The following is a 27,569-nucleotide window of genomic DNA, read 5'->3' as shown; positions in this document are numbered from 1 at the left end:
GCACTAAATTTTGTATGCCCATGGCATATGTGTCTGACAGCAAAGACTGGAACTATCTCTACCGCAGTGTAGCTGTCAAATCCTTGTCCTGCCAGAAACCTCTTCAGTTAAACAAAGAGATGAAAGTCGGTACATGCAAGGTCAGGGCTGTACAGGGAGTGGTCCAACATCTCTCACCTGAAGTGATGCAAAGGCCCCACGTGTACTCAGCTGTATGGGGTTGTGCACATTCGATTGGCCTTCTGTGAATTGTCTGCACCATCGTCTGACCATACTATCACTCACGACGTCCAGTCTGCACACCTCACACGATTGCTGGTGGCTCTGTGGCAAATTCTGAGCATGCAAAAATCTGATTACTACACGTAGGCTACATCGCAGTTGGTGAGAGACTGTATGAGAGCTGCAATCTTTAACCTAGAACTGTCCTAAAACGGTTGCATTGTAACTGTACCAGATTACAGCTACATGCCACTTCTTCCTGCCTGCATGTGTGTGTGTGTGTTGCTCTCCAACCACTAGTGCTGTGTATAGGCACCATTGGAGCTTTTTTCAGGATGCCTCTCGTATATGAACTTTCAAAAGCTGTTATTAACAGAGTGTTCCTGTTTTAATGTGTGGTTAGCTAAATCAGGTACCTATACAATGCAGAATTCATATTTTGGATGTGTGCATCTTACTCACTATCATATATAAGCATAAAATCAAAATTTGTTATATACTTACGTACAGTGAGTATATACTTGTCAAAGACAACATTTCGGTGGCAACTGCCCCCTTCTTCAGGTCAAGAAGTTGGCTTTACGGAAATCCACAAAGCTTTGTCATGTTATGTTTGCTCTATACAATGCAATTCTATAAATTCCTTGCATTAAATTTCTAATACCTACATACCCTTTTCGTCAGCAATAATGGTATAACTGCATGTTTCAAACCTCAGTGGAAATATCAACATATAATACCGAGAATGTATAAGGAGACTGATAAATTACAAATTGTATTTCTTAATCAATCACTCTTCACTCTTATCTCCTTTAGTTGTAACTTTAAAAATAATCAAGTATTTTATTTTAAACTTACTGCGTATGATAAAATTCCATAATCCTTCCCTAGTATGTGAATTGTAATAATTTTCCAAATTCACTATTTTGCTGTTTGAATTCAAATAATAGAGAAAAGAGAAATTAAGTCAATTTCATAGAATATAATATTGGTACTTAACAAATCCATACCTGGATCTGTATGAGTTTATTATTTCCATTTGCAAAAACATAATGTAGTTTAGGGATTGTTCAGGGAAAAATGTAAATTTTGTCCTGGAAAACCTGGAAAAGTCAGGGAATTTCATTTCTGCTTGTTTGTAGCCACCCTGGATCTAGCACAAAATAAATTGCACAGTGATCCAGAATGCTAAAAAAAAGTGCCAAAATAGAAATTTTTACTTTTCAGTAAGGGGATAAATCATAAACAGTTCTGTAAACAACTAAATGCAGCAGGAAACTGGCAGAGAAATTTCTCTCTAAATCAATTATTTGTTCTTGTTTTTGGGCCACAAAAAGGTCGTTCATGGAAATGTAATTTTCTTAACTATATTTTGTACTTATTTCTGAGACTTGTAGCAATTATTTTTTTCACCACTAGACAGGCTCATAACTTCCCACTAATGCACAGAAAAGGATTCCACATTTGAATTAAAATATTATTCAAACCAGTGTTCTCAGGTTATCAGCCAGGTTAAGTTGGTGTAGTGCCCTGGGTATGCTATCATCATAAGAGTATGGTACCCTGATGAGAGCAATGTATGCCCTCGAAACTTTGGACACTAACACCGACTTAACTTGGCTGATAACCCAAGAGCACTTGTTTGAATCACGTTACGAGGAAAGCTACAATTCCTATAAAATATTGTTTGTTTTTTTGTTTTTTTAAATTTAAATATGAAAGTTTTTTTGAGTTAACAAAACTTTCTTTGCTTATTCCTATGACAGTATATAAAGAAAAGGATACTTTGAAGTTTTTTGAAACCAGCATGGGAGAAAGGTTTTGCTACAAATTGATACTTTTGACTAACTTAGCTTATTTGTGAACACGTTAATGAATGATCTTGCAACCCTGTACCTAACATGATCACGTGTGTGCACTCTGTAAAAAGAGAGTTTCCAGAGCTGATGTGTAATGCATATAGCAGCTGTGCAGTGTAACAGTGATGTATCCTATCCACCCCCGAAAAAGAATTCAACAGCACCCTTCATAAAATTTTTCACAAACACCCAAATTATTGCCATCTTCACTCTCCCTGCCTCTCCCAGTGTAATGTGACTGATTTTGTCATGTATGGGTAAATAACAGTGCCACAGAACATCCTTTGTGAAAAATCTGGTGAAGATAGGAATGAGCAAATTAAGCATTTGTTTCCATAAATATTGACAATATCTATGAAGATTATGCTAAGAAGGATTGTTGTTTTGCAGCAATATGTAGTTTTTTATAAATGGAAATTGTTGCCAAATAGAAGATAAATTTCTTAAAAATTTTTTTCTGGTGGTCCCTGCCAATTACCCTAAGGCTGTGTACTATTATATTTCAGTTATAAGATTTTTCAGTTATGCGTTCAACGTGGGCTTGTTGGAAAGAATGCTTCTTTTGGAGTTCAAGATTTCCATGATGATAACATCTGCTACAGGTTTTCTTATCAGCTGCAACCACAGGACCAGACTCTCGACTTGGGATACTATTTTTGTTGCTTGCATCTGAGGGCATGGAATGGACAGTACACCCTTGAACGAGATTATCTCTGCTAAATAATCCTGCTTATGTTCTTTGCATTGCCTTGGGCAAGTCATATCTGCCTAACGCAGATCGGAAACTGATATCTTTAGCTGTTAGAGAAGTCACTGGTGCCACACTTTCCAGCCTGTCGTAAACATTACAAATGAGCTAAAGAAAGGGAGAGGGAGTCAACAGTGGTCTGCAGGGGGTGGGGGTCTGCTGTGTCTTATTACTAGAGCCTGGAAGTTCAGGCATTTATTTTCGTTAAAATAGGCAGGCAAAAAGGCATTTATAATGTGGAAAATAGGCACTAAAATGAAAAAAAAAGGCAAAGTGAACCGAAAAAAAGACACATTTGGAAGTCACTTACTTTTATCTATAATTTCTGTCAAAATGTTAAAATCTACATTGGGAAGAGCATTTCAATTTTCTCCGTCTTGATTGCACATAACTACAAGGTGTTTTTTTTAAGTTCTCAACATTCATTGATAGTCGTCTGTCAGAGAGAATGTTTTTCATAATAGAAAATGATCTTTCTACTTCGACAGAAGTTATTGGAGCATACATAAAACAAGCTAATGTAGCTGGACTCATTTCGGTAACAGCATTTTCACCTTTTAGAATATCACAAATTGTTTTCAATTGTTTCAAGTCCCCATTTGCACTCACTACCCATTTGCACTTTTCCGCAACAGCTGACCCCTTTTCTCCTGGCACTTTTATCATCTGCTGCATAGATTCCTCGAAGATTTTCATGGATGCTATGAGTCTCACCTCTTTTTTCTAGCTTTGTAATTGTCTCTGGCAAAGCACCATAATGTGCCAAAATAAACCACAGTTCATTCTTCAGTTCTGAATAGCACAGGAGTTTTTTTTTTTTTTAAAGCCGCTTCATTTTCTGGAAGAGCATTGATCGCCTCACTGATTTTTTCAAGGTTGTTAGCATAATATATAGCTGCTGATATCCAGGTTCCCCATCTCGTCAAGACTGGTTGCAGAGGTAAACTAAGCTCAGGCACAACTTCCTGAAATATTTGGGCTCGAGAGGGAGATTTCAGAAATATCTTCTTTGTGTTCGAAATCAACCTGTCCACTTGTGGGTGCAACACACTAACTTCTTCGGCAATTCTGTGCACTGCGTGGGCTACACATGTGATATGAAGCATGTTGGGGAAGAGAATTTTCAATGCTATGGCAGCCTTCTTCATATAGGGAGCTGCATCACTGATAAAAATAACACGTCATCATGATGTACACCATCTGGTCAGAGCAGAAGTAGGGAATTTGAGAATAACTGAGCTATTGATGAACCATTGGCTCCCTCTAGATGTTCTGACGTGAGAAGAAATGACGAGGATTCTCTGCATGTTGGTTTCATAATTCCTATGATGACGTTGGCTATGTAGCGTCCCATAGCATCAGTAGTTTCATCTATTGAAATCCAGATCTTCTTTCCACCAACTTCAGCACGAATTCTTTGCAGAGCTTCTTCGTAGCAGACGCTTAAATATGTTTTCCGCAGCGTAGATTCCGATGGTACCGTTTCTTTAGTGTATTTCTCCGGAAATTTCCTCTGTGACTTGTTTTCCACTTTCCAGAAAGGTATTCCTGCTTCCATGAAAGCTTTGCACAGTTCAAGAGAAAACTGAGATTGCCTGTTGGATGAAGTGCCCACTGTTGAATACATCATCATTTTAGCAGCTGCAGATTTATGTTTTGCTGTTGACACATGCTGAGATATAAAGTATTTTTACTCATGGTTGATTGATTTTTCACATATCTTGTAGAGAAGAAAAGTACCGTCTGTTGAAAATGTGCTTTCACCAAATTCACGCATGTAACCATGTAACTTACCACTTAATGGCACACTAAATTTCGGCATGATGATAACTACACAATCCTTTCCCTCCAAAGTTCAGAACTAAACTAAAGATAGAGAACTTGATTTTGGAATCCATGCAAAGGCCCTTTTACATTAGTGCTGTTTCTTGTCAATAACCTCCTAACACAGACGCTGCAGGTGTTCTGCAACAGGTTTTCAGCAGTCAATCATGCACAAGGAAATGTTAACCGAAAGACAATATCCTAAATCAGCATGAAATACTTTTTCCTCACACTTTTCTCCTTCGACAATGTTGAAACATGTGTGAGTTCAATATTACTTAAATAAGGTGAAAATTATTCTAATACTAAATGGAAGAAAAATAAATGCCAACAACGTTTTTTGGGAGGAAAATAATTTATACTCGTATACACATTTTTTTAAAAAAAAATTGTCAAATTTTAAGTTGCAACATGAGCATTATATATTCTCATAGAGTGGTTTTTTGTCATGCTCCCCTTAAAATTTGGTCCATCCAGCATCCATAGGACTGACTTTAGAAGTGAAATTCCTTAGTTGTGCAAAATTTCCAAATGCCGTAATTTCAGTTTTTTTCTTTATTTTTTCCAAAGTTGCAGCACGAGCATTACACATCCTCATAGAGTGGTCTTTTGTCGTGCTTCCCTCAAAATCTGGTCCATCCACCATCCATAGGGCCAACGCTAGAAGCAAAATTCCATAATTACACAAAATTTCCGATTGTCGTAATTTGCGATTTTTTTTTCTTCGAAAGTTGCGGCACATGCATTACATATCCTCATAGAGTGGTCTCTTGTCATGCTCCCCTCAAAATTTGGTCCATCCAGCCAGTGGCGAAGCGTGCTGTCTCTGGAAGGGTAGGCACAGGACGGAGCAGGGTTTGTGATTTTTTTTAACAGTAGTATGATAAAATATAGCCCCTAGAAAATAAAAGATAACATATTGCCTGAATCTCGTCTACTTAAGTCGGGATAGTGATTGTAAGGGATAATGTAGTGATTAACGCTCTCGCCTTATAATCAAGAAGTAGAAGGTTCGATTCCTCCTGGAGGCATTGGTTCAGATTCTACTTTAATCTAGTCTCTATTAGATATCTGAGAATAAAGGCGCTTTTCGAAAGTCAGAAAAAAGTGACAATGAGACTCGATGTTCTGACCACGCGTCACCCAATGAAAAAGCCGTTCTGTCAGGCCCTAGGCATCTTACATTTGTTAGATTAAAGCTGCTCGTAAAAATTATTTGCTACTTCAATAACAGTATTGTAAATGTTTCTCGCATTACAGAAATGGTTGGTTCACTGATCGTCACTTAGCGTTTATTTCTTTTTAATGCTGACCTCCGCGGCAGATTGGTTATAACAGCGTGCTACGACAAGGGCCTCAGGTTCGAATTCCCACCTGGGCATAGGTGTTCTTCGTGAGTGTCCCTTCGTCAATGTCATCATATTATCGCTCATTCTCATCTTCCCAATTAGCCCAAAATGGCAGAAAGCCAAGTAAAATAAACTAAATCTATCAATCAATTATTTCTTTTTAACTTTTTATGCATCTAATTCTTCTTCAACAGGCGACTTTTTTTTAAAAAAAATATAATATGATTTAGAAAATGATGAAATGCTAAATGAAAACACAGATTGTGTAACACACCGACCAGAAAATTGCAGTAACATGGATTTTCTTTATACGTTTGCATTGTACGTACTTTGCCCCATTTTAAAAGTAGTGCGTTTTCAGTTGTGTCACTAATCATGAAAGGAAATTTCGTCTCAATATCCCTTTCCTCAAAGAAATAAAATACTTTCCCCTCTCTGAATCGAGATTGGTGTGGGGCACATCCAGCAGCTAACACTTCGCGAAAAGCGGTTCCTCAAAAGAGCTGAAAGCACCAAACTTAACACTGGTAACCAACTTGCATGCATTATTTGCAGTTAGAATTCTAATAATGCCTACTTCGATAGGTTAGGAGGCCAGGCTTAGAGGTGTTAGCAACACATTTTCGCGTGTGCTCAGCTCCCGGCACAGCTCTGAATCTTCCATGGAAACACTGCTTCAGTCCACTGCCTGCTTCGTCACGCGCTCGTACACGATCGGCACACTTCGGAAGTCAGGGAGAGGGGGTGAGAAAGAGAAAAGCGGCCGGCCTCTCAGGTTACATTACAGGCGAACGCACCCCTGAAATTATGCTTTCCCGCACGAATCACATAGGTTGTTATGGGACCAGCTGAGGCACTCTCGGACGGGCCTCGATGAATGCTCAGATACGGTTCCAGGCAGGGTTGCAAACTTGCGGTAATTATCGGAAGACCAAAAATTTCAGTTTTCTTTTATTAAGCGTCGTTTAATGAAATTTATAAGTAATAAAATAATCCGTTATAGACAAATATATTGGGGTAGGCCCGGCCTCCGGGCCTCATAGGACGCTTCGCCACTGCATCCAGCATTCCATAGGGCTGTCCTTAATTACACAAAATTTCCAGTCGCCATAATTTCTGATTTCTTTTTCCAAAAGTTGCGGTACGAGCATTACATATCCTCATAGAGTCGTCTTTTGTCGTATTCCTCTCAAAATTTGTTTCATCCAGCGTCCATAGGGCCGATGCTAGAAGCGAAATTCCTTAATTATGCAAAATTTCCAGTCACCGTAATTTGTTTTTGTTGTTTTTTCAAAGTTGTGGCACGAGCATTATATATCCGCATAGAGTGGTCTTTTGTCGTGCTTCCCTCCAAATTTGATTAACCCTAATTATTGGGAGGCACAATGTATAAATTTTACCTCTGCTAAAAGCCCTGTCATTAAGAAAGAAAACAAAACCAATTTCCTTCTCTCTACGACAATTAGTTCCTGATCTACGTTTTTTTGTACTTGGGTCAAGTTTGAAAAGTGCATGCTTGAAAAGGTGCCGGCTTCAACGGGAATACAGGTAGGCGAGGCTCTGTCTGCTAAAATTTTAAGTCCACTTTATGCACAGAAGGCTAATCGGGACTGAGCCTACAATTTAAAGTGGGATCCGAACCACTGTACCTCCAGCGGGTATCTACCCTGGAACCCCTTGGTTACAAGGCGACGCCATCGGGGAGGCAAAAAAAAAGATGTATAGGTAACCTCCCCCCTTAAAAATAAGAGTTACGGTTTTGTTTATCAGAAGGTAGGACAAGATGGAAAAATTGCATCCTTTATGTTGGATGAGTCATTGCTGCCAAAAGCGATATCGGCAAGGGATTGCTTTGGAAGAGCTAGACATTACACTTGCACTGGTAGCAGCCTCCTTCCAAACAGACTGACACCAACACACAGGTTGCAGAATAGAAGGTCCTGCACAGCAGCTGCAGATTAATTATCTCTTGTGAGAGGAGATTAGTGACTTTTTTTCACTCATCCTAAACCAATATCAGATAACTGGGGTTGGCAAATTATTCTTCTTTTCTGGCAAATAAGAAGAAAGGAAAGTTTTCCCTCTCCCGTATACTAGGAAGGATTACGTAAAAGTATCTGTAAAGAAGTGTGAATAGTGATTGAGCCTTGTTCTCAATTCTCCACATACGTTTTTGTGGAGAGAGGGAGAAGGAGAACAAAGACACCTGAGTTACACTTTTAGAATGTGTTAAAACCCTAGAGAAATTAGCATTTAGTGACTATCGTTTTGGCAATTGTGCGTTTGTTCCCTGATCGTAAGGCAGCAAGGTCGCATGGTGAATGAATGAGACTGCTGCAAAAGCAAGAAAGGGTGGGGGGGAAGAGGTTGCCTGGCATACGGAACAACCTTCTGGCAAATTTTGTCGTAAGATTGAGATAAATTTCCTAATGTTCAACACTTTTTTTTTGCAGGGAATTGGCTGAACAGATTAAGCGGGTAAACCTTTCTTGATTGATTGATTGATTGATTTGTTGTTTTAAGTCCACTTTATGCACAGTAAGGCTAATCGGGACTGGACCTACAGTTTAAAGTGGGATCCGAACCACTTGTGCCTCCACCGGGTATCGAAGTGGAAGTGAAAAAGAAGAAAACTTTGCCAATAAAATGCTTATACAAGGAACTTACATTTGCAACCAAAGTGCATTTCAATAAGGGAGGAGAAGGAAGGGCATCAGAACTAGTGAATAAATATTATTTCGTGCCTTAGAAGACAGTAATTTATCGTGAAAATCATTTAATAGAAAGTTCTTGATTTCCTTCCATTAAACATTTATTGTGCATAACTCAATTTCAATTATACTTTTTCACTATCATCATCATATTTTTAATATTATTATTTCATCTATTTTCAGGAATGCATTTCAGTCTTCAAGTGTCTTGTTTAAACGCATGGCCATGAAATTAGGCAGGTGGCAGAAGTTCTTGCTGTTGCCACGTCAGAGCACAACCCCATGTGTTCAGAGGTTTAAGAGCATCCTGACATGTAGATATGGGACTCCATTTGGGGCCTGTAACGAACTTTCATCATCGCCTTGTAATCAAGGGACCCAGGTTCGATACCCGGTGGAGGCACATAGTGGTTCGGATCCCACTTTAAGCTGTTGGTCCAGTCCCAATTAGCCTTACTGTGCATAAAGTTGACTTATAAACACAAACTCAATCAAAACATGATTACCAGATTTGTATCGAATGGGACTCGAAAGTGTCCTGGAGAGAGGTCGGTCTGAAGCTTGAACTAGGCAATGCGGCCAGGTTGACGTTGGCACCAGTGCACGGGAACCAGCGACTTTTTTCCCGCTCTCACTTTGCTTTTCCCACATGTGGCACCAGTGCAATTCTACCCAGCCACCTATTTTCATGGCTGTGTGTTTAGTCTTACTGTGTTCTCAAGTTTTTATTGAAAAATACTTTTTGTACAAAAATCTAAATAGTCAACCTTGAATCAATTCTGCATACCGAAAGTGTCCATTTGTCCTTCAAATTACATATTTGTATTGATTTAGGGGTCAAATAGCAAGCTCCAGATTTTTGCCAATTTTTTTCAGCATTCTGGATTACTGTGCAATGGGGCTATATACATAAGAACTATGCAAATGCTTCCAAATTTTATGCAATTTATTCTGTGTAAAATCTCCGAGGATATGGAAATGCTTGGAAATGGCATTGCTTCTATTTAATAATGATATATATCAGAACCTGTAAATATTGGTACCAGAATCATTTAAAAAATGATCGGTGAATACATTGGAATCAGTAAAATTTCATGCTTCATCACATCACTAAATTAATTGTTTTTTTGTAAATTTGGTGGTATTTTTTTTTACAGTGACCAATCTTATTGAATTTCTAAAAGGACATTGTTATTTTCCAGGCACCAAGGAGGTTAATTTACCTTTTAGACCCTTCTACAAATGAAGAGATCTTGCTGCGAGTTGTGTCATTGTTAGCGAATCTTACTACTACTGCCAAGGACTTGAAGCTGGACCCAACAATTGATCTCCCAGCAGAAGACAAAGCAGCGTCACCAGAAACAATGTGAGTTTTGACATGTTATCACATTATCAGTCTTTTCTTTTTACATTTTTATAAATCTTTTCAGTGTTACATTCATATTATCTGGACTTAAATTTCAAGGGTAAAAACAGAGTATCACAAGGACCCTTGCTCTTCGAACGGAGCCCGGTCAAGCCATAAAAATGTCAGGATATAATGAATGAACCAGATGTCGGACAGGCACCTCGAACAAGCCTCTCCCACTCAAACTGGTCCCCATTCTTTCAGTTGAGCAGGAAAAGAGGAGGGTGTCTTCCACGAAGGGGAGAAGTGACCTTGAGTGGACCAATCACAGAACATTCCACTTGAAACAAGGGACCCAAGATCAAACCGTGTTTGATCCTGGGAACATCTTGCGATGAGCGGGGCTCCACCATGTTTTTCCTTATTTGACTCCATGGTTTTGAATTACCGGAAACTTGTCCCTGCGAGTTTCTGCCGATGAGCGATGAGGGATGTGCTTCACTGTGTTTTTACCCTAATTTACAGGGTAATTCAAAATTAATGGTACAAAAAGAAATCATACCTGTGACTGCTGTAATGAATGTAATTCACAATTATCAATACAACATGAAAGGTCAACTCGTCAAGTTACTTGGTACACAAACTACACGTTCTAGTAAGTTTTCTGCTCCCACGATATGTTGACTTGGTGGGGCTTCATAGATAAGTTTTCATCCACTTTGTTCTTGACAGATGGCTATCCTCTGCTTTTTCCCTTGCATAAGCATCCCGTTTCCTCAAATTGTTTCACCCACCTTTCGATGTTGTGATGGTGAGGTGCTTCTTTGGCAAATTTTGTCTGGAAATTTCTCTGAATGATGGTTACTGATGAAGTTTTTGCGTATGCTAGCACACAGTAAGCCTTTTCTTTAGCTGATGCCACCATTTTGGATGAAGAGCTTGTTTTGTTTCAGCATTGCCAGATGAAACCTGGAAAGCTAAACTATCATGTTATATCAGGGTGGATAAAAATCATGATTTATATTTGAAAAATCATTTTTGATGAATTTTTAGATTTAAATAAGATTTTTTAATTTTTTTTAAAAAAAAAAACACATTAAAATTGCTTGCTTCTATTTTTTTGACACCACACATACAGATATATGTTTTCTTATAGAAAGGCCTTTTCTTGTAAACAGCCTTGTAAAATGTTTGAACAGTTCGATTAAAGCAAATAGGAAATTATATTTTTCTATTTCTGATACTGTATACAGGGTGTTTCTAAAGGTCGTTTACAACGCTTGGGAGGTGATTCCTCACACGAAAACAAGCAAAAAGTCTAAGTTCCATTTTTACGACTGAGGCTTCGTTTCCGAGATAGGAGCCTCGCAAAAGGTGACAAAGTGAACGTCACACCTGACTGGGACGAATACTATAACAGATAGAGAGGCGGTTCCAAGGGAATCATAAAGGAATCGTATATGCTCAGTCCGGAAGTCACTATGAAAAGTTCACTGCACGCATGCGCAATGGAGTCCTCAAAGGAATTGGGGATTTCCAGCAAGAACAATACATGGAAAGGGTATGTAACGCAGCAAGAAGGACCGTGACAATGAGAAATGCGTTCAAGACAACACATCCCGACCTCAAACATCAAAACATGAGCACCGAACACAAAATCCGAAAAGTTGAGCACGGTTGCATACCCCAGTTACACGCGAGGAATGAACGAATCATGTCATGTGGCATACGAGAGACACATTACTCCACCAGGAGGAGGGAAAGAAAACACAATATCAGATGATTGCGACAACGTGTATTTTTACACGCGACAACTACGTAATATCCCCCCCCACACACACACAACAAACAGCAAATGCTACAATGTCTTATGCACAGACAGTGCGTGTCACTGTACACCAACTGAAGATGTCACTTTCACCACACAAAGGGGGTGGGGAGCAATACCAAAAGTGTTCGCACGCGATCATTGTGACGTAAAAGAGACCAGTTTTGGAAGCGCCGCACAGGCAAGTCTGGCTCTCGTAGTCTACGTTTGACTTTCATGACTGCTGTTCCCGCGAGTGGAGCTCGAAGGGTTGGTTCTCTCCGGCAGTCGTTCCAGTCGTGTTACATGTGCTGGGATATGATCAGCAGTTCGCTCTAGGTTGTCATACGCATTGAAGAGTACTAGTATGTTGTATTGAAAGAAGTTGACGTGGTGGAGTGGGCAAGTCCAGTATCGCTACAATTGGTCTGTGGTGTTCGTACGGTGATACGACCAATTTGTGCAGTGTGCCAGTGTTAAACAAAAATGATACTTTGCAGTTCCAGCTCCCTATTACACAGATGGCTGCGTATACGACCCAGCAGCTAGCAGACATGCATCTCATGTATGGGGAGGCACGTGGTAATAACCGTAAGGCAAGGCGTCTTTATGGAGAACGCTTTCCACATAGACGTTTACCGTCTCACACCTTCTTTCAGGTAGTGGACAGTCGACTGCGTAAAACAGGGTCAGTGTTACCACCGCGGCAAGAAGTTGGAAGACCCCGAAGTGTACGCACACATCAGTTTACAGAAGATGTGTTAACATCGGTCGCAGAACATCCTGGCACCAGTACGCGAGTGCTTGCTCGGGCACGAAACACGTCTCATGTGAATGTTTGGCGAGTGTTGTCAGAGGAAGGAATGCACCCTTTTAAACTGCAGAAAGTACAAGAACTGTTACCTCGTGACTTTCGCCCTCGTATGGAGTTTTGCCAATGGTTGTTGCATCAGCTGGACACAAACCCTCACTTCGGGGCAAACGTATTGTGGACAGATGAAGCCATTTTCACCAGGATGGATGTCTTCAATAGTAGAAACAGTCATGTATGGGACTTTGACAACCCACATGCACTTTTTGTGGCCCATCACCAGCACAGGTTTTCAGTGAATGTGTGGTGCGGGATAGTACATGATCATTTAATTGGACCATACATTCTCCTTGTTCGCCTGAATGGTCGCACGTATCATGCATTTCTTAGTCAGGTTCTGCCTGAACTGTTGGAGACCGTACCTTTGGCACTGCGGCAAGAAAGGTGGTACCAACAAGATGGGGCACCAGCTCATTTCGATCGTAATGTACGACATTTCCTGCATGACGTGTTTCGCAATAGGTTCATTGGTAGGGATGAGCCTGTGCCTTGGCCACCGAGGTTGCCAGATCTCAACCCTCTCGATTTTTTCTTATGGGGAGAAATGAAAACCCTCGTATACGACACACCTGTCACATCAGCTGAGGACCTCGTTGCACGCATCAACGTCGCCGCCGCGACTGTACAGATCGACCACAAGGAAAAAACCTTGGGACGAAAAGTCCCCGCGGAGCTTTCCCTTCTTCCCTCCACCTCGGGCCATAAGGAAGCATGGTCCACTCTCCCCCCTCCTCTACTCGCGGGAGTACGGTGCACAGGAGTCGCTGGTCTGCGCAGGTTGTTTTGCTTGTGGTTCCACTATAGCAGATACACCTGGCTTGTTTGCTCGTACTCGACAATCCTTGATTCGTCGCTGTCATCTCTGCGTAGAAGTAAACGGCAGACATTTTGAAAACCGTCTGTGATTATTGCCCTCGGCAAATCTCAGTGAGAACACTCTTGGTATTGCTCCCCACCCCCATTGTGTGGTGAAAGTGACATCTTCAGTTGGTGTACAGTGACAGGGACTGTCTGTGCGTAAGATATTGTAGCATTTGTTGTTTGTTGTGTGTGTGTGTGGGGGGGATATTACGTAGTTGTCGCGTGTAAAAATACACGTTGTCGCAATCATCTGATATTGTGTTTTTCTTTCCCTCCTCCTGGTGGAGTAATGTGTCTCTCGTATGCCACATGACATGATTCGTTCATTCCTCGCGTGTAACTGGGGTATGCAACCGTGCTCAACTTTTCGGATTTTGTGTTCGGTGCTCATGTTTTGATGTTTGAGGTCGGGATGTGTTGTCTTGAACGCATTTCTCATTGTCACGGTCCTTCTTGCTGCGTTACATACCCTTTCCATGTATTGTTCTTGCTGGAAATCCCCAATTCCTTTGAGGACTCCATTGCGCATGCGTGCAGTGAACTTTTCATAGTGACTTCCGGACTGAGCACATACGATTCCTTTATGATTCCCTTGGAACCGCCTCTCTATCTGTTATAGTATTCGTCCCAGTCAGGTGTGACGTTCACTTTGTCACCTTTTGCGAGGCTCCTATCTCGGAAACGAAGCCTCAGTCGTAAAAATGGAACTTAGACTTTTTGCTTTTTTTCGTGTGAGGAATCACCTCCCAAGCGTTGTAAACGACCTTTAGAAACACCCTGTATATGAACCTACTTTAGAAAAGTTTGTTGTGTGTGTTAATAAAACTATAATAATTTCAGTAACTTTTCTTTCAGTGAAAATAAAAAAATTCTGGATGTACTATATAACTGTTAACTTATAATATTTTTATAGTTTTTGTAGCGAATTTTGGCGATTCTTTTTAATGATAGTTTGCAAAATATCAGCTGCCATGCTTATTTACAGCTTAATGATGACACTATTTACATTTGTATGTTATTCTACACAAGTTTTTGCTATTTTTGCCAATAAAAATTATTGGATTCAAGATAAACTTAAGTGTGTGTGTGTACAGTCTACATATTACATTTTCCTTTCATATAAACTTCACTCCATCAGTACATATATTTTTTCCTTTGCTTTTCCTATCTTAGAGTCTAATAAACATCATTGAATGATTACAAGATTAATGTACTTCCACCAAAAGTGATTCCGATATCTACAAATTGCTTATGTACATTTTTCTATAAATTATTACTTTATAGTGATTTAAATCAGTCATTTAAAAAAAAATGATTTAAATCCACCTGATTTAACCCTTAGATGCCAAGACTGATTTTCCAGGTTGTATTTGCACTAACACTGAGCGTGTTTTCAGTGGGAAATACAAAATTCTGCATGCTTCTAAATGAAATTTTATATTTCCGGGACTAAGAATGTTAGAGGTACAAATGATACTTCGTTTTGTTCAGTATACTTTGGGCTATAATCCCGATGGAAATTTTTTTCCATAATTATTTAGAAGAAGAAGAAGAAAAAGGGAAAGTAACTATTTTCTTACATGAAATTTGAAATACATCAGACCCCCATGCAGGCTACGCCAGGACGTGGATCTCCAAAAGATACCTGCATAATTCCTGGTATGTTTGCCATTGATGTGGAAAAATTCACACACTTATTGTTAAGACCTTCGGAGAAAAGAAAAATTAATGCACTAATGCTGAGTGTGTTTTCAGTGGGAAATTTGAAATTCTGCATGCATCTAAATTAAATGTTATATTTCCGGAACTAAGAACGTTAGAGGTACAAATGATACCTTGTTTTGTTCAATATACTTTGGGCTATAATTCTGATGGAAAAAAAAATTTCCTTAATCAGTTAGAAGAAAAAGGAAAGTAATTATTTTTTTACACAAAATTTGAAATTCATCAGACCTCCATGCAGGCTACGCCAGGACGTGAATTTCCAAAAGGTACCCGCATAATACCTAGTATGTTTGCCATTGATTTGGAAAAATATATGCACTTATTTGTAATACTTTCAGAGAAAAATAATTTATATATTATTATCATATTTTTCAATATAGAGTAAAAAAAATTGAAGCTACAAAAAAAATAATTTATCATCTTACCTTGACCCTTGCCATTTGTCCAACTTGCTTTGTTAGTCTGTCATACTCTCCGCAGCAACTTACCTAAGTAAACACGTGACGTAAGGGGCTAAAAATAGCTTGTCTGACAGAAACAAGGCAAATCATTCAACAATACTTCCTTTGTAATCCTACAGTGCAGTTTTGTAAAACAGCAAAGAACAGTCGGCAGCTGGAGGCTTTTGACTTTCTTTCCCTGCTGCCTCACCTTCCCGCCACCCCTACCTATTCTTTTGGCACCAGGAATGTCAGAAGGTCATACTTCTATTGTCAAAAGTGTGTTTTGAAACACCAAAATTGAGAAAGAAGCTATGTTTTCGGGGGGGAAAAAATATTGTACATTGCTCCCTTCCAAATAGTAAAAATGAAATTAAACTTTACTAAAGTCGGGACGTGCTAGCAACCGGCGTGGAACCACCTGCTCTGGTAGTGACACGCTGTTGCCGGATTGACCTACTTCTGGATTTTCGTGAGTCCACAGAAACATGTGTAGGATTAAACATCTGGTTAAACAGTCAACAACGGGACACTTCCATTGTTCTCATTCCCAGCAAAAGCAACTGATTCTTTAACTACTACTTCTGTTCTTTCATTCATTTTTTATGTTTTTACATAAAGGTAGATCGAAGCATTAATTACACATGTACCAAATGTATCATTAATGTTTAGGAAATCGAGCAATTGCCAAGCGTTTCGTTGTAATTCATTGAACTCTGTATTGCCAGAGCCTGTATTATTCTGTAGCTTCCCAAATTATCTCACTTCACACACCCACATGTGCCTCCCCGATCTTACAGTGGTAGGGTAAGCATCTTCGCCTTGTAATCAAGTAGTGCTGGGTTCAATACCCTGTCGAGGCACATAGTGGTTCGGATGCCACTTCCAACTGTAGGTCCATTCCAGATTAGCTGTAGTGTGCATAAAGTAGACTTTAAAACACAAACACAATCAATCGCTCAATTCACACACAATTGATTTGTTCTTTATAAATTCTTCGCCGTAATACAGTAACTCAGTTCTGTGAAATTCTGTATAAGAGGTAAATTTTTGTAGGTTCCGCATATAATTTAAAAATGTGTTAACGAAACCAAGTTGTACGTAATTTGTTTATACGTAATTCGCCCTAATTTTCAAGAAATACATTTCATTTGTATGTTCTGAAGCTTCAACTATGTCACAGAAGTATAAATTCCATGTCGTTACAAAACAGGGCGAGTTTCGTATACAAAAACAATAGGCGGGCATAACTGCGGTCGGTATTGAGTTGTGAAAAAGACGAACGACGCGGTGTGACAAAGAAGACAAAGAGAGGCGGCATGAAATCAAAGGAGAACGATTTGCCACAGTTATTCATAACACAAGATGCATTTTCTTTTGTAGGTAATTATGAGATGATACAACACAAGTAAAAAGATGCCGATAACTGATGCTTGCAATGCACCATAATAAAAACACAACAGAGGTTCTTTCAGTGAAAGTTTTCAGTTGCTGTGTAGAGCAGGAAGATAAAATGTTTCATGCTTGCCAGAATGTAAAATTCACACGGGAAGTTAATGTTAACCTACAAGAAACTTCAGATTCAAACTTCTAGATTCGTTAATTTATCACTTTACGACAGAAATAACATATATTAACATACTGATACGTACGTGCTTAATTTCGCGTGACATTTATTTTTTCCCGAGCTTGCCAACAGCTGATTGGCCTGTCCGTCTGTTTGTGCAAACGTGGCAACGTAGAAAACCCCCAGCCACATGGCAGCCAACGAGGAGACAGAATTTGGTCACGTTCTGCCGTTCTGCATTCTGATTGCACACCGCTTCTTATCACGGCCCGACTGTAATTGTTAATTACATACCTCTAGACTCATGCAGAACTGAAAACATGTATTTCCGATCATTATCCAAGTTACAGTATGTTAAAAAAGTAACATACTATGAGAAAAAGCTGCTTGTGACACGCGTGTCACAAGTCCTCCCTTAGGGAAATACCTACTGTGACACTTGTGTCATGGCCCATCCTTTAAGAGTTAAATCAATTCATCTTCCATTATATTGATAATTGTGAATTGAATTCATTACATCAGTCACCGGTAAAGTTTCTTTTTGTACCATTCATTTTGCCATTCCTTTCTTTTTCCATGTGTAGTGGAACCTTGATTTTACGTTCCCTGATTTTACATTTTCCTTCATTATACCTTCAATCTTGATGGTCCCAACATAGCAAAATGTTATGAAATTTTCCTCGATTTTATTTTCCTGCATTTTAAGTTTTTCCAGCCTGGTCCCCTGAAAAACGTAAAATCGAGGTTCCACTGTATCTGTTTGTTAAATTCTCGTGGTTGTTGTGATGATTATTCAGTTCAGTGTAGTATATTTATGAAACTAAAAACATGTATTTTGAAGTTCTGGGCAGTCATTCTGGTTTTCAGTTATTTGTTTATGGTTAATCATGTAATATGCCTTTTTCTTTAGCAGGTATGCAGCAATCTATGGAGTTAATATCCATGAAAAAATGAGAAGTAAAGCTTTTGTTTTAATGAATCAACATCGGAATGAAGACATACGGTTCCAAGCTCGAAAAATGTATGAAGCCATTAGATCCTGAGAGCATGTTCATCAATGTAGGAAGTTCTTTGGTATGAGATATCCAGTGATAATAGTCACTCAGTGTGACTAATAGATTTTTTTTTGTTTTCATTGCACATGCAGCAAGGTAAGTACCTTGCTTAGCTTCTGGTAACAATGTTAACCAAGTGTGTTTAATGATTTGAATCTAGTCATTGTTGATGTTGAATAATGTGAAATTTTATCCTTGTTGAGCTGTTGTTCCTTTTTAAAAAAATGATGTAGTGAATGACTGAATGCAAAATGAATCTAGCGTGTATGCTTATATCCTTATTGTGATGCATATATTGATAAGGTTTAAATACCATCCACCATGAATATAAGAAACACTTGTTAGTTTATTAAATGCCAAATATTTTCCATGAGTGACTGGAGAAAAATTGAAAATGCATAAATTAACATGTTGGTAAAATTGTAAGCAATATATATATTGTGAAGTTGTGCATTCATGTGAATGCACAGTACGAATGCAAGCTTGAAAGTGCTAAGAAAAATATTAATAAGGAAGTGTCATATTTCATTTAATAAGAAGAGCAAAATGCCAATAACTGTTACATTTATTTCTATTTTTTGAGCATGTGTAGTGCATTTTGCCACAGATTGTGTAGTTGAAATGCTGTAATTTGCATGCATGTAGGAGAAAGAATGAACAATTCTTTCTGGCCCTAGTTTGTAAGTATATATAAATAAAACATAATAAAATTTCATAACAGTAATAAATTACTAAATAATTACTTGCAATGTTGTATTGAAAAGTATAAAAAAAGCATAGTGTACAAAGCATTTTTAAAGAATATATGTGTCTGATATTCAGTTCATATAGACATTTTTTTGTCATTTTTCAGTTTAGGTACTTAAGCTGTAGTAAATATATTTCTTTAAAACTACAGTGGCTCCAATGATCATTCAGAATATTTTAGTGTTTTTAATTTTTATTATTTTTTACACTAATGCTGTATCAATAAAAAAATATAGCCATACTTTTGATGTGAAATTTTACTGATGGTATAATGTTTAACATTTTAAAATTGAATGGTCAAAATGTCTGGTATAATCCCAGGGTGTGCACAAATCTAGCCATTCTAATGTTTATTATATTAACAACAATGTCTTACATATATTTTTTTATTTCAATTGGGGCCCTCTTTGAATGCTATTTTTCACAGAATCAGATATTATTCTATTTTTCAACTTCTGCATGTTATTTTGTTATTGTGATTAAGATTAAGCAGATTATAATCTGTATTTAATTTTGTTTCGCATGTTGTTTGAAGTTAATAACACTTTACCAATAACATGAATCACATCAACGACAACAAAAACATGGATGTTAAAAAATAGTAACAGTGTAAATAAGGTGGTGGACACTTGTGGGTTGTAATTATCCCAGTGAAAGACAGTGGGGTTGTTACAACCCAGAAGTGTCCGTGACTGTACAACAGAATAATATAAGTAAGTCATTCAATTTACAGTGCATGGACCATGTAATGTAATTAATTGCCATGCTACTCTATCTAGAATTTAATGTAATATGAACAAAGAAATATTCTTATTTATGTGTTATAATTGAAGAATAATAATGAAATCCCTATCCATAATAGGTACTATATGAGTAGTTATTCATAAAATGTTACAATTGCATAAATAAGTATATCAGAATGAAGGGGTCAAATAACAGATGTATGTAGAATGGAACACAGTTAAGATTATGAAAAATTATTGTGATTATATTAACAGCAAAATGTACGATTATATAAATATGGTATGGTAATCTGTAGAATGGTAATGAATTTCATATTGTCAGATCAAGCAAGTACTGGAAGACTGTATAATGCTGCATTTCATTCATGCAAAGAACTTCATATTTGTCCTCAGTATGTGCTAAGAATAGGAGGTAAAGATATGCAATAGTTTCGTAAATATTGAAAGAGACAGGATTTTATCATTGGGAATCGTGTTAAAAATCTGTCATTTCTTGAACTAGAATACTTGACAATAATGACGAATGTGCTTACAAAATTCCAACAGCTATTTTCTTATTGAAAAATACCATAAAAAGCTGCATGAAACTGTCAGGTATACTTTTTTTTTTAGAAGAAAATAAAGTTTTATTGTAACTTTAATTCTATAAGCCTTCTCTTTTTCGCATTGAAACAAGCCATGAACTCTCACAGGCGTATGTGGATGTATGACCTCAAGACACTCTGATCTCAGCCATTGTGGAGGTATTGTGATCAGCTCCACACTCTGGCTCCTTTCCAACCCCCCCCCTACCCGAGCTTGCCCCTCGGTACCCATTTTGTTAGTCTGGTTGAACCCCAGAGTCTATTTATGCAGGGACATGGTCTAAAATATTTCTACCTGAGATCACGTCCCCTGTGAATCAAACCTATCCCATGTGATAGTCAGATAATATACCAACTGGACCACCATGGCTCCAATTTTAATTCTATAGTTGTACAAAAATATTTTTGAATGTTTTTTTTATTTTGATATATGTTTCATAACTTTTAACCAGCACTTTCCACTGAATAATGTTTTGGGAATGAAAGACGCAATAGTATAATAAATAGACAAGAAAAGTACTAAGTTTATCCATGCAACTTGCTTACAAAGGTTCTATTAATTTTGGTGGCTCCAGCCAAACTTGTCGGAAACACCAGCTGACTGAACATTATAGGTGACATTTCTCATTTGTAACATTTAATTGGCACCACTGAATAATGTTTGGGAATGAAAGACATGATAGTATAATAAATACACAGAGGAAAATACTAACTTACAAAGGTTCTATTAATTTCAGTGCCCCGTGCTACCATCCACACACTTTTAACTGGGACTTTCCACTGAAAAATGTTTGGGGAATGAAAGAGCCATTGTTTCTGACAACATGTTCCTGTGTGGATGGTGGTGGCAGGTGCCACCGAAATTAATAGAACCTTTATAAATAAGTTGCGTGGAAAAGGTTAGTATTTTGCTTCTGTGTATTTATTGATATATGCCATTTTTTGTTGATGGACTACAGATTGGGTAAACCATTCTTGTACAATAATACAGAAATAAAGAAACCTAAAAAAGAATTGCTCTAAGGTTTCATACGAAAGATTATATCCTTTAAATGGGGGGTGGAGGGGGAACACTTTAATCCAGGATCTTTTCCATTATACACTGATATATGAATTGTTTCACTAGACACACTTGAAGGCTGGTGTATCACAGGATTTTCAATGTCTGCATATCCTGATATATAAATTTTCATTTTTTTTTGTTCAGGATACCAATTTACTGCATTTTGTAAACATTCTGTAGTACTCAAATATCATCTAAAGTTTGTTCCATAGAAATTACATAATGCCATGTAATCTTAAATTTTATCAATTGACAGATTTTTTACCTTTCTCTTCTAACACCATGATTTTGAGAAAGGGTCTCATATGTCATTTTTATCTTGATGGTGATGCTCAAAGCTACTATAGGCATGCGACTTGATTACTGATTCAGTGCAGTAATCATATGAGGTAGAGTAGTGGTTAGTTCAAAATTTTCCTGAAGACAAGTGAAGAGATTTTCTCACACACACAAAATGTAGTGTTTTAATAGGAGAAAAATGATGAGTTTCCATTGACTATTCCCTGCTAATGAACCATTGTTACTAATATTCATATGGCTAATTACATGCTACTTACAGAGAGGTTGAAATTATTAATTGAAAGAGAGATGACCATCAGAATTTCAAGTATCTGAACCCCCAAATTATTGTTAACAACCCCATCCCTGTTGTTATTTTGAGTCACTTTCCTACCTCTTGGGTTAAGCACAACAATGAAGATGAGAATACAAGGATACAGGCTATTCCTGTATCTTCAGAAGTGTGAAGCATGTGTGGTTCTGTTTCAAGCTGCAGTGTAGCCAGTTTTATGGGGTTGCTGTAGGAATTAGACAACCATATTGAGAAAGTGTGAATTGACAAAAGAGGTATATCTAGAGTAGGTTAGGTTTTGGTCCTTACCTTGATCTAAAAGACAGTAAAAATTTCACCTATCTGGCCTCCATGGCAGAGTGATCAACACAACACAGTGGGAAAGCAGAGGTTTCAGACTTGAACCCTGGTTAAAGCATGGACGTTGGATGTATTTGTCCCACCACACATTTCATCAACTCATCATTCACCTTTATTGTTGTGATTAACCAAAGAAATAGAAAAGCAATATAAAACAACCACAAGAGAAAAAATTATTTTGCCTAAATTCACTTTTTACACTACTAAGAATTCAACGTTTGCTCTGTTGTTTCCAAGTGTTTCTGTTGCAGTATTACCAAATTACATGAGCAGCTAAAACATGTATCATCAAATGTCTAATGAAGCCATTATTATTTTAACGTAACATTAGAGTGACAGGCTAACCATTTCTGTTAGAAAAATTTATAGTGCTCTTTTCACTTACAAAATAGTTAAATTTCATTCCAATACCCTCCTGCGTGGCAAGCATGGATTTCTGTTTCAAGGTTTGAAATTGGTGTGTGCAGCATATAAATTCACTTTACTAATGCTAATGGAATTTCATGAAATGAAGCCAAATTGTTACTTGTATTCTGCATATTGCATTAAGAATAACAATAAAACGACAAGTAAATTACCAAAACTAAATTTTTGTACTAATGGCAAGAAGCTAGTTGTTGTTTTGTGCCTTGTACTTATTATATATATATATATATATTCTTTAATCAATCTTCTTTCCATTCATGTTTACCTTGCAACCATTGTAGAGTTCTAACTTTATCTAATAAGGAAGTCATCCCAATTTCCTGAAAACTTATGAAAATACTAACTCATTTCATCTATGAAGTTTCAACGGAATTTAGCTAGATGGCATTTTCAATTAATGAATTCAACTTTTCTCTTCAATTCTTAGTTTAATACTTCTTTATTATTTAGTGTTTAAAATAATTTCAATTTATATACCCATCTAACTTGTTCACAAATTGTATGAAAATAATCTCTTTCAAATGGCTGACACACTTGAAAGATTAGAAAATACTTAGGCATGCACAACTTAATATTTTGCATGCTTGGAAGGTGCAATCTTAATATGTAATATATATGGTAGGTAGTTAGCTTATAAATTATAATGAAATGTATCAAAAATTTATTGTAGTGCACAGAGAAAATGTGACACTTGTTTAAAAGAGGTTGTAAGGCGTGATTTGATTTGAAAGTTATTTTCTATCTTTTTCTCAGAGTAGCAATTAAAAATTAATTTGAAGAAAGTGAACTGCATTGACAGTGATTTAAAATTGTACCATATTGAATTACACATTTTTATTATTATTTGCGAGTACCATAGTTTCCTTATATATTTCATGGATGTTGTTATTTCCTTCTTTTTTTATTGATGTTAAATGTCAAAATTGAAATTTTCATGGTTCATCCTTAATTTCATACATTTTTCTTTTATCATAATCAGAGTTTGTGATCAACAGTTCATGTGCTTTCCGATATGATGGCCATTTTACGTAATAGTTCCATTCCTATTTGAAAGTGTTCAAAGTAATTGTACAGTGTCTTAATATATGATTGTGCTATTAGTATTCATGTGTACCTGTGTGTGCTATCATTAGTGTGCTTGGAGATAGCAGGAGTTACTCTTTCTTCACCTTTTCCCTGACTTTCCAGGGAAAAGAGAAAGTGTGGGAAACATAGACTTAATGTGTCTAGAGTTTTATTTTTGGTGTTATTTTGCATTGTCTATTTTCCTGTTACATCCAGACTGTGGTGATGGAAATGGTCAAAACAAACTTAATGCCATATGCAGGATATAATTGTAGGAACCCTGAAATTTGCTGTAATTGCTAGATTATAATATGGAATACCTCATATCACCTCCAGTTTTAACTCATTTTACATTTTTCCTTATTCAAGATATAAAGTATTGTGGGCATTAATGATGTTAATACTTTTGAAGGTGTATTGCATATTTATGTAAGGAATTTAGTGAAATTTGATATTGTGAATAATATGTTCTTTTCATAATTTATAAAATTTGTGCTAATACTATATTATTTTACATAGTGTGCAAAGAGATGAAATTGCCATTTTGGGGAAAGATAAAATACAATATGCCTAATGTCATATTTAAACTTATAATCAATAAGAAAGATTTCTTTCTTTTGAAATGACGTGATAACCAACATGAAATATTAGTTGGGTTTGTGCGTATATTCTTGAGGGCATTCTTTTTTATATTCCATGTTTATGCACTTTCAAGACTACATATAAAGTTGAAACTGGAGTGCAAGAAAATGTTTCCTGAAAACTTTTGAATTTCCAACATTCCGCTAGCCATGCTTCCACATGTGCATATCTTCAGGTATTTGCATTTACTCTTATATGCATGGGATTGATCACCTGGCTATCCTGTGGGCAATTTTTATGAATGCTCTAGTGTATCGTGTATTTGTCAGCTGAATCCCATGAGAAAGAGCGACACAGGATTCCCTGCTATCAAGAGCACGTATGTTGTTGAGTCTTTACATTGGAATGTGCCATAGTTTTTTATTCCACTGCTTTCAGTTAATTGCATATTTTTTCTGCATAGCCAAAAAAAGAAAGTGGATGGGGGTTGATGTGGTTGCAAAGTTCATCATTACATGTGTTGAGACTTTTCATTCTTTATACTTTGTCTTTCTTGCAATGGTGCAATGTCTGCTACACTGCTACGTGCAATCGTTAGATACTCATACCTCTTTGTCATAAGCAGTTGATAGTAACAGGTTTTTGTTTTTTCCTTTGTGACTGAATCTTTTGCAGAAATGTGACCCTTCAGTTTTTTCCAGAACTAACCTGATTTGCTTCCAATATATCATATTTCAGTTCTTTTGTACATTATAGTTGTCCATATTCTGCATGTGACTGGGTGTTTCATTGGATAGTGTGCAGTTTATTTAGTTACAACATTTTATTTTTAGCATACATAATGTGCCACTTGTAGAAGATAACACATCCTTTCATCCCATTATGAGGAACTTTCCCAAATATTCTTTTGTCTTTCTCCTTCCTAGTTAGCTTGCCTTCTCTTTGAAGAAAGGTGCCATAAGTTATACTTAACAGAATGTTGTTGTTTATGCTGTTTCTTTGATGAAACTTTACCTCATCAATGGAAGTGAATAAATAATATTCTGTAATTTTTCAATTGTTAGTGCATGTTCACACAGGAACACTGTAGTCTCGGAGAGAAATTTTCATTTGGAGAAGATGGGTCTGAATCTTTGGAATGGCACGCTCATATTTTGGAGGTGAGTACGAATAGTAGTATGTATGTTCTTTTTCCTATATAATCATTTTGTTTGTAAAAATACATGTGCATGTGTTTTTTGCAATTATTGCACTTTGTATTACAAAGTGTACTTGGCAATAAAAACATATGTAAGGTGAAGAAATCATTTTTAGAGGAAAAGCTGATGTTTTTGCAAATATATACTGTCTCAATATACGTGTGTATTGAGAAAATGGCCCAGTTTGAGCAACATACAAGCGACACGTGCAGCTTACAGTGTCGCCTTGGTTTAAAAGGTTGCATTGATTACCGAGGGTGCTTTCAGATCAAAGTGACATGGGGATTACATGCCGAAGAGAGAAGCAACATGGGTCCTTCAGTCTAAAGCTGTGCATGCGCTAACAACAGACCAAAATAACATAACGTAGGCCAGTCCGAGTAACATGCAAGCTACAAGCTACACGTGCAGCTTGTCATGTCACTTTGGTTCGGAAAGTTGCATTTGTTTCTGGTGGTTGGTTTCCAAGTGACATGTGTGCCTTGTCGCTTTGGCTGTCTTAAAGTTGGCAGCTTTTAAAGTGCGTAATTTTAAAATCTGCACAGATGTTTAAAAAAAATCATACAAGGAAAACTATTTATTACAGAGAGTTCAAGTTAGTTTTGTTTTTTCGGGATAAGACCAGGCTCTTGTGGGAAGTAAAATATCCTCCTTCCAAAGCAAGAAGTACAGTTAGAAGAAGAAATAAATAGAAATTTTACCCAATTTTTTTGTATTTGGTGAGTCAGTATGTCCCAACCAAAGTGAATGAAAAATTTGAAGTGAAGTACTGTTACTTTCCTGTGAATGTTCCAAGATATGTTGAAAACATGAGATAGTTTGCCCTAAAGAGAAAATGCTACACAGTAAAGAAACATCAATCTCATTATGTGGAGAAACAGCATCTCCCCCCCTCAAATTGCTGCTATAATTGTAATGAATGCAATGCAAGAACTTGAATTTCACAGAATAGTACCAGGATTTATTGTTTTTCTTCCCTTTCATTATGTAAGTCAGTCACCCTCACCCCATATTCGTCGTGAAAAGTACAAATGAAAATTTGATGTTAAAACCTTTCGCTGCAAGGCACCATTATTTAACTGCCTTGTGGCTGCATGTTTTTCACAAAGGAAATCAGCAAGCACAGGTCTCCCTTCTTCATCTCTTGGTTTCAAATTTGCTGGTTTCTCAAAACGCAGAACTACATTGAACATTTCCTATGTTTAGGAAATGAAAAAATAAACTTTTTTTGTCTGCAATGAAAAATATCAGAATACAATACATGAAGAAACAATATCAGCAATACAAATTGCAGACAAGATTTCCAAGGAAATACAAACATGACATCTAATTATGCCAAAAAAAAATCATTCTTGTTAAGATTTGGCACACGTTTCTACAAATAATTCTTGAGATGTTGAAATGATATTATGTCTGTGTGAAACAAACAATTTGAAGAATTTTCATGTTACATTAAGAAATCATGCAATATATATGCACTTGTCTACATGAAGAAATGCATTTTTCAAATTCAGAAAACATGTGAGAAATACATTGTGAATATAATTCTTTTTGCACATTCAACATTTATAATTTTCAATCAATAAAAAAACATGCTCTTCAAGCGATGATTGGGAAGTCATTCAACTTACTTCCATTTTTTTATTTGGAAATATGTTGTATTTTCAAGATTTATTTTTTGTAAATGCGGGCAATAGTTCTGTGTGTTGTACTGCCTGTCACCATATATTAATATGTCCATAAATGAAAATAGAAAACAAAATATCAAGAGTTGTTCCAGAAAAATGACAACCATCTTATCACCTGCTTCTGGTCTTGAGAAGGGCCTTCTGGCATACACGG

The 27,569-nt window shown here is 37.1% G+C and overlaps 1 protein-coding gene across 2 annotated transcripts in view; it reads left to right on the top strand.

Moving 5' to 3' along the window:
- LOC145984040 (uncharacterized) overlaps positions 1-21,195 on the top strand; it is a 59,670-nt gene extending 38,475 nt beyond the window's left edge. The window contains exons 7-8 of one of the 2 annotated variants that reach the window (XM_083117380.1): positions 9,916-10,079; positions 18,246-21,195. In XM_083117380.1, the coding sequence (XP_082973506.1) occupies positions 9,916-10,079; positions 18,246-18,375 (294 nt within the window). In that variant the 3' untranslated portion in view covers positions 18,376-21,195. Of the gene's footprint in view, positions 1-9,915; positions 10,080-18,242 lie in introns of both variants that reach the window. The other variant, XM_083117379.1, reaches the window with a different exon arrangement.
- The last annotated feature ends 6,374 nt before the right edge of the window (positions 21,196-27,569 follow it).

Source organism: Lepisma saccharinum, chromosome 2 (assembly GCF_977018435.1).
Source record: "Lepisma saccharinum chromosome 2, izLepSacc3.1, whole genome shotgun sequence".
NCBI lineage: Eukaryota > Metazoa > Arthropoda > Insecta > Zygentoma > Lepismatidae > Lepisma > Lepisma saccharinum.
This window is presented reverse-complemented; position numbering and strand designations above follow the sequence as displayed.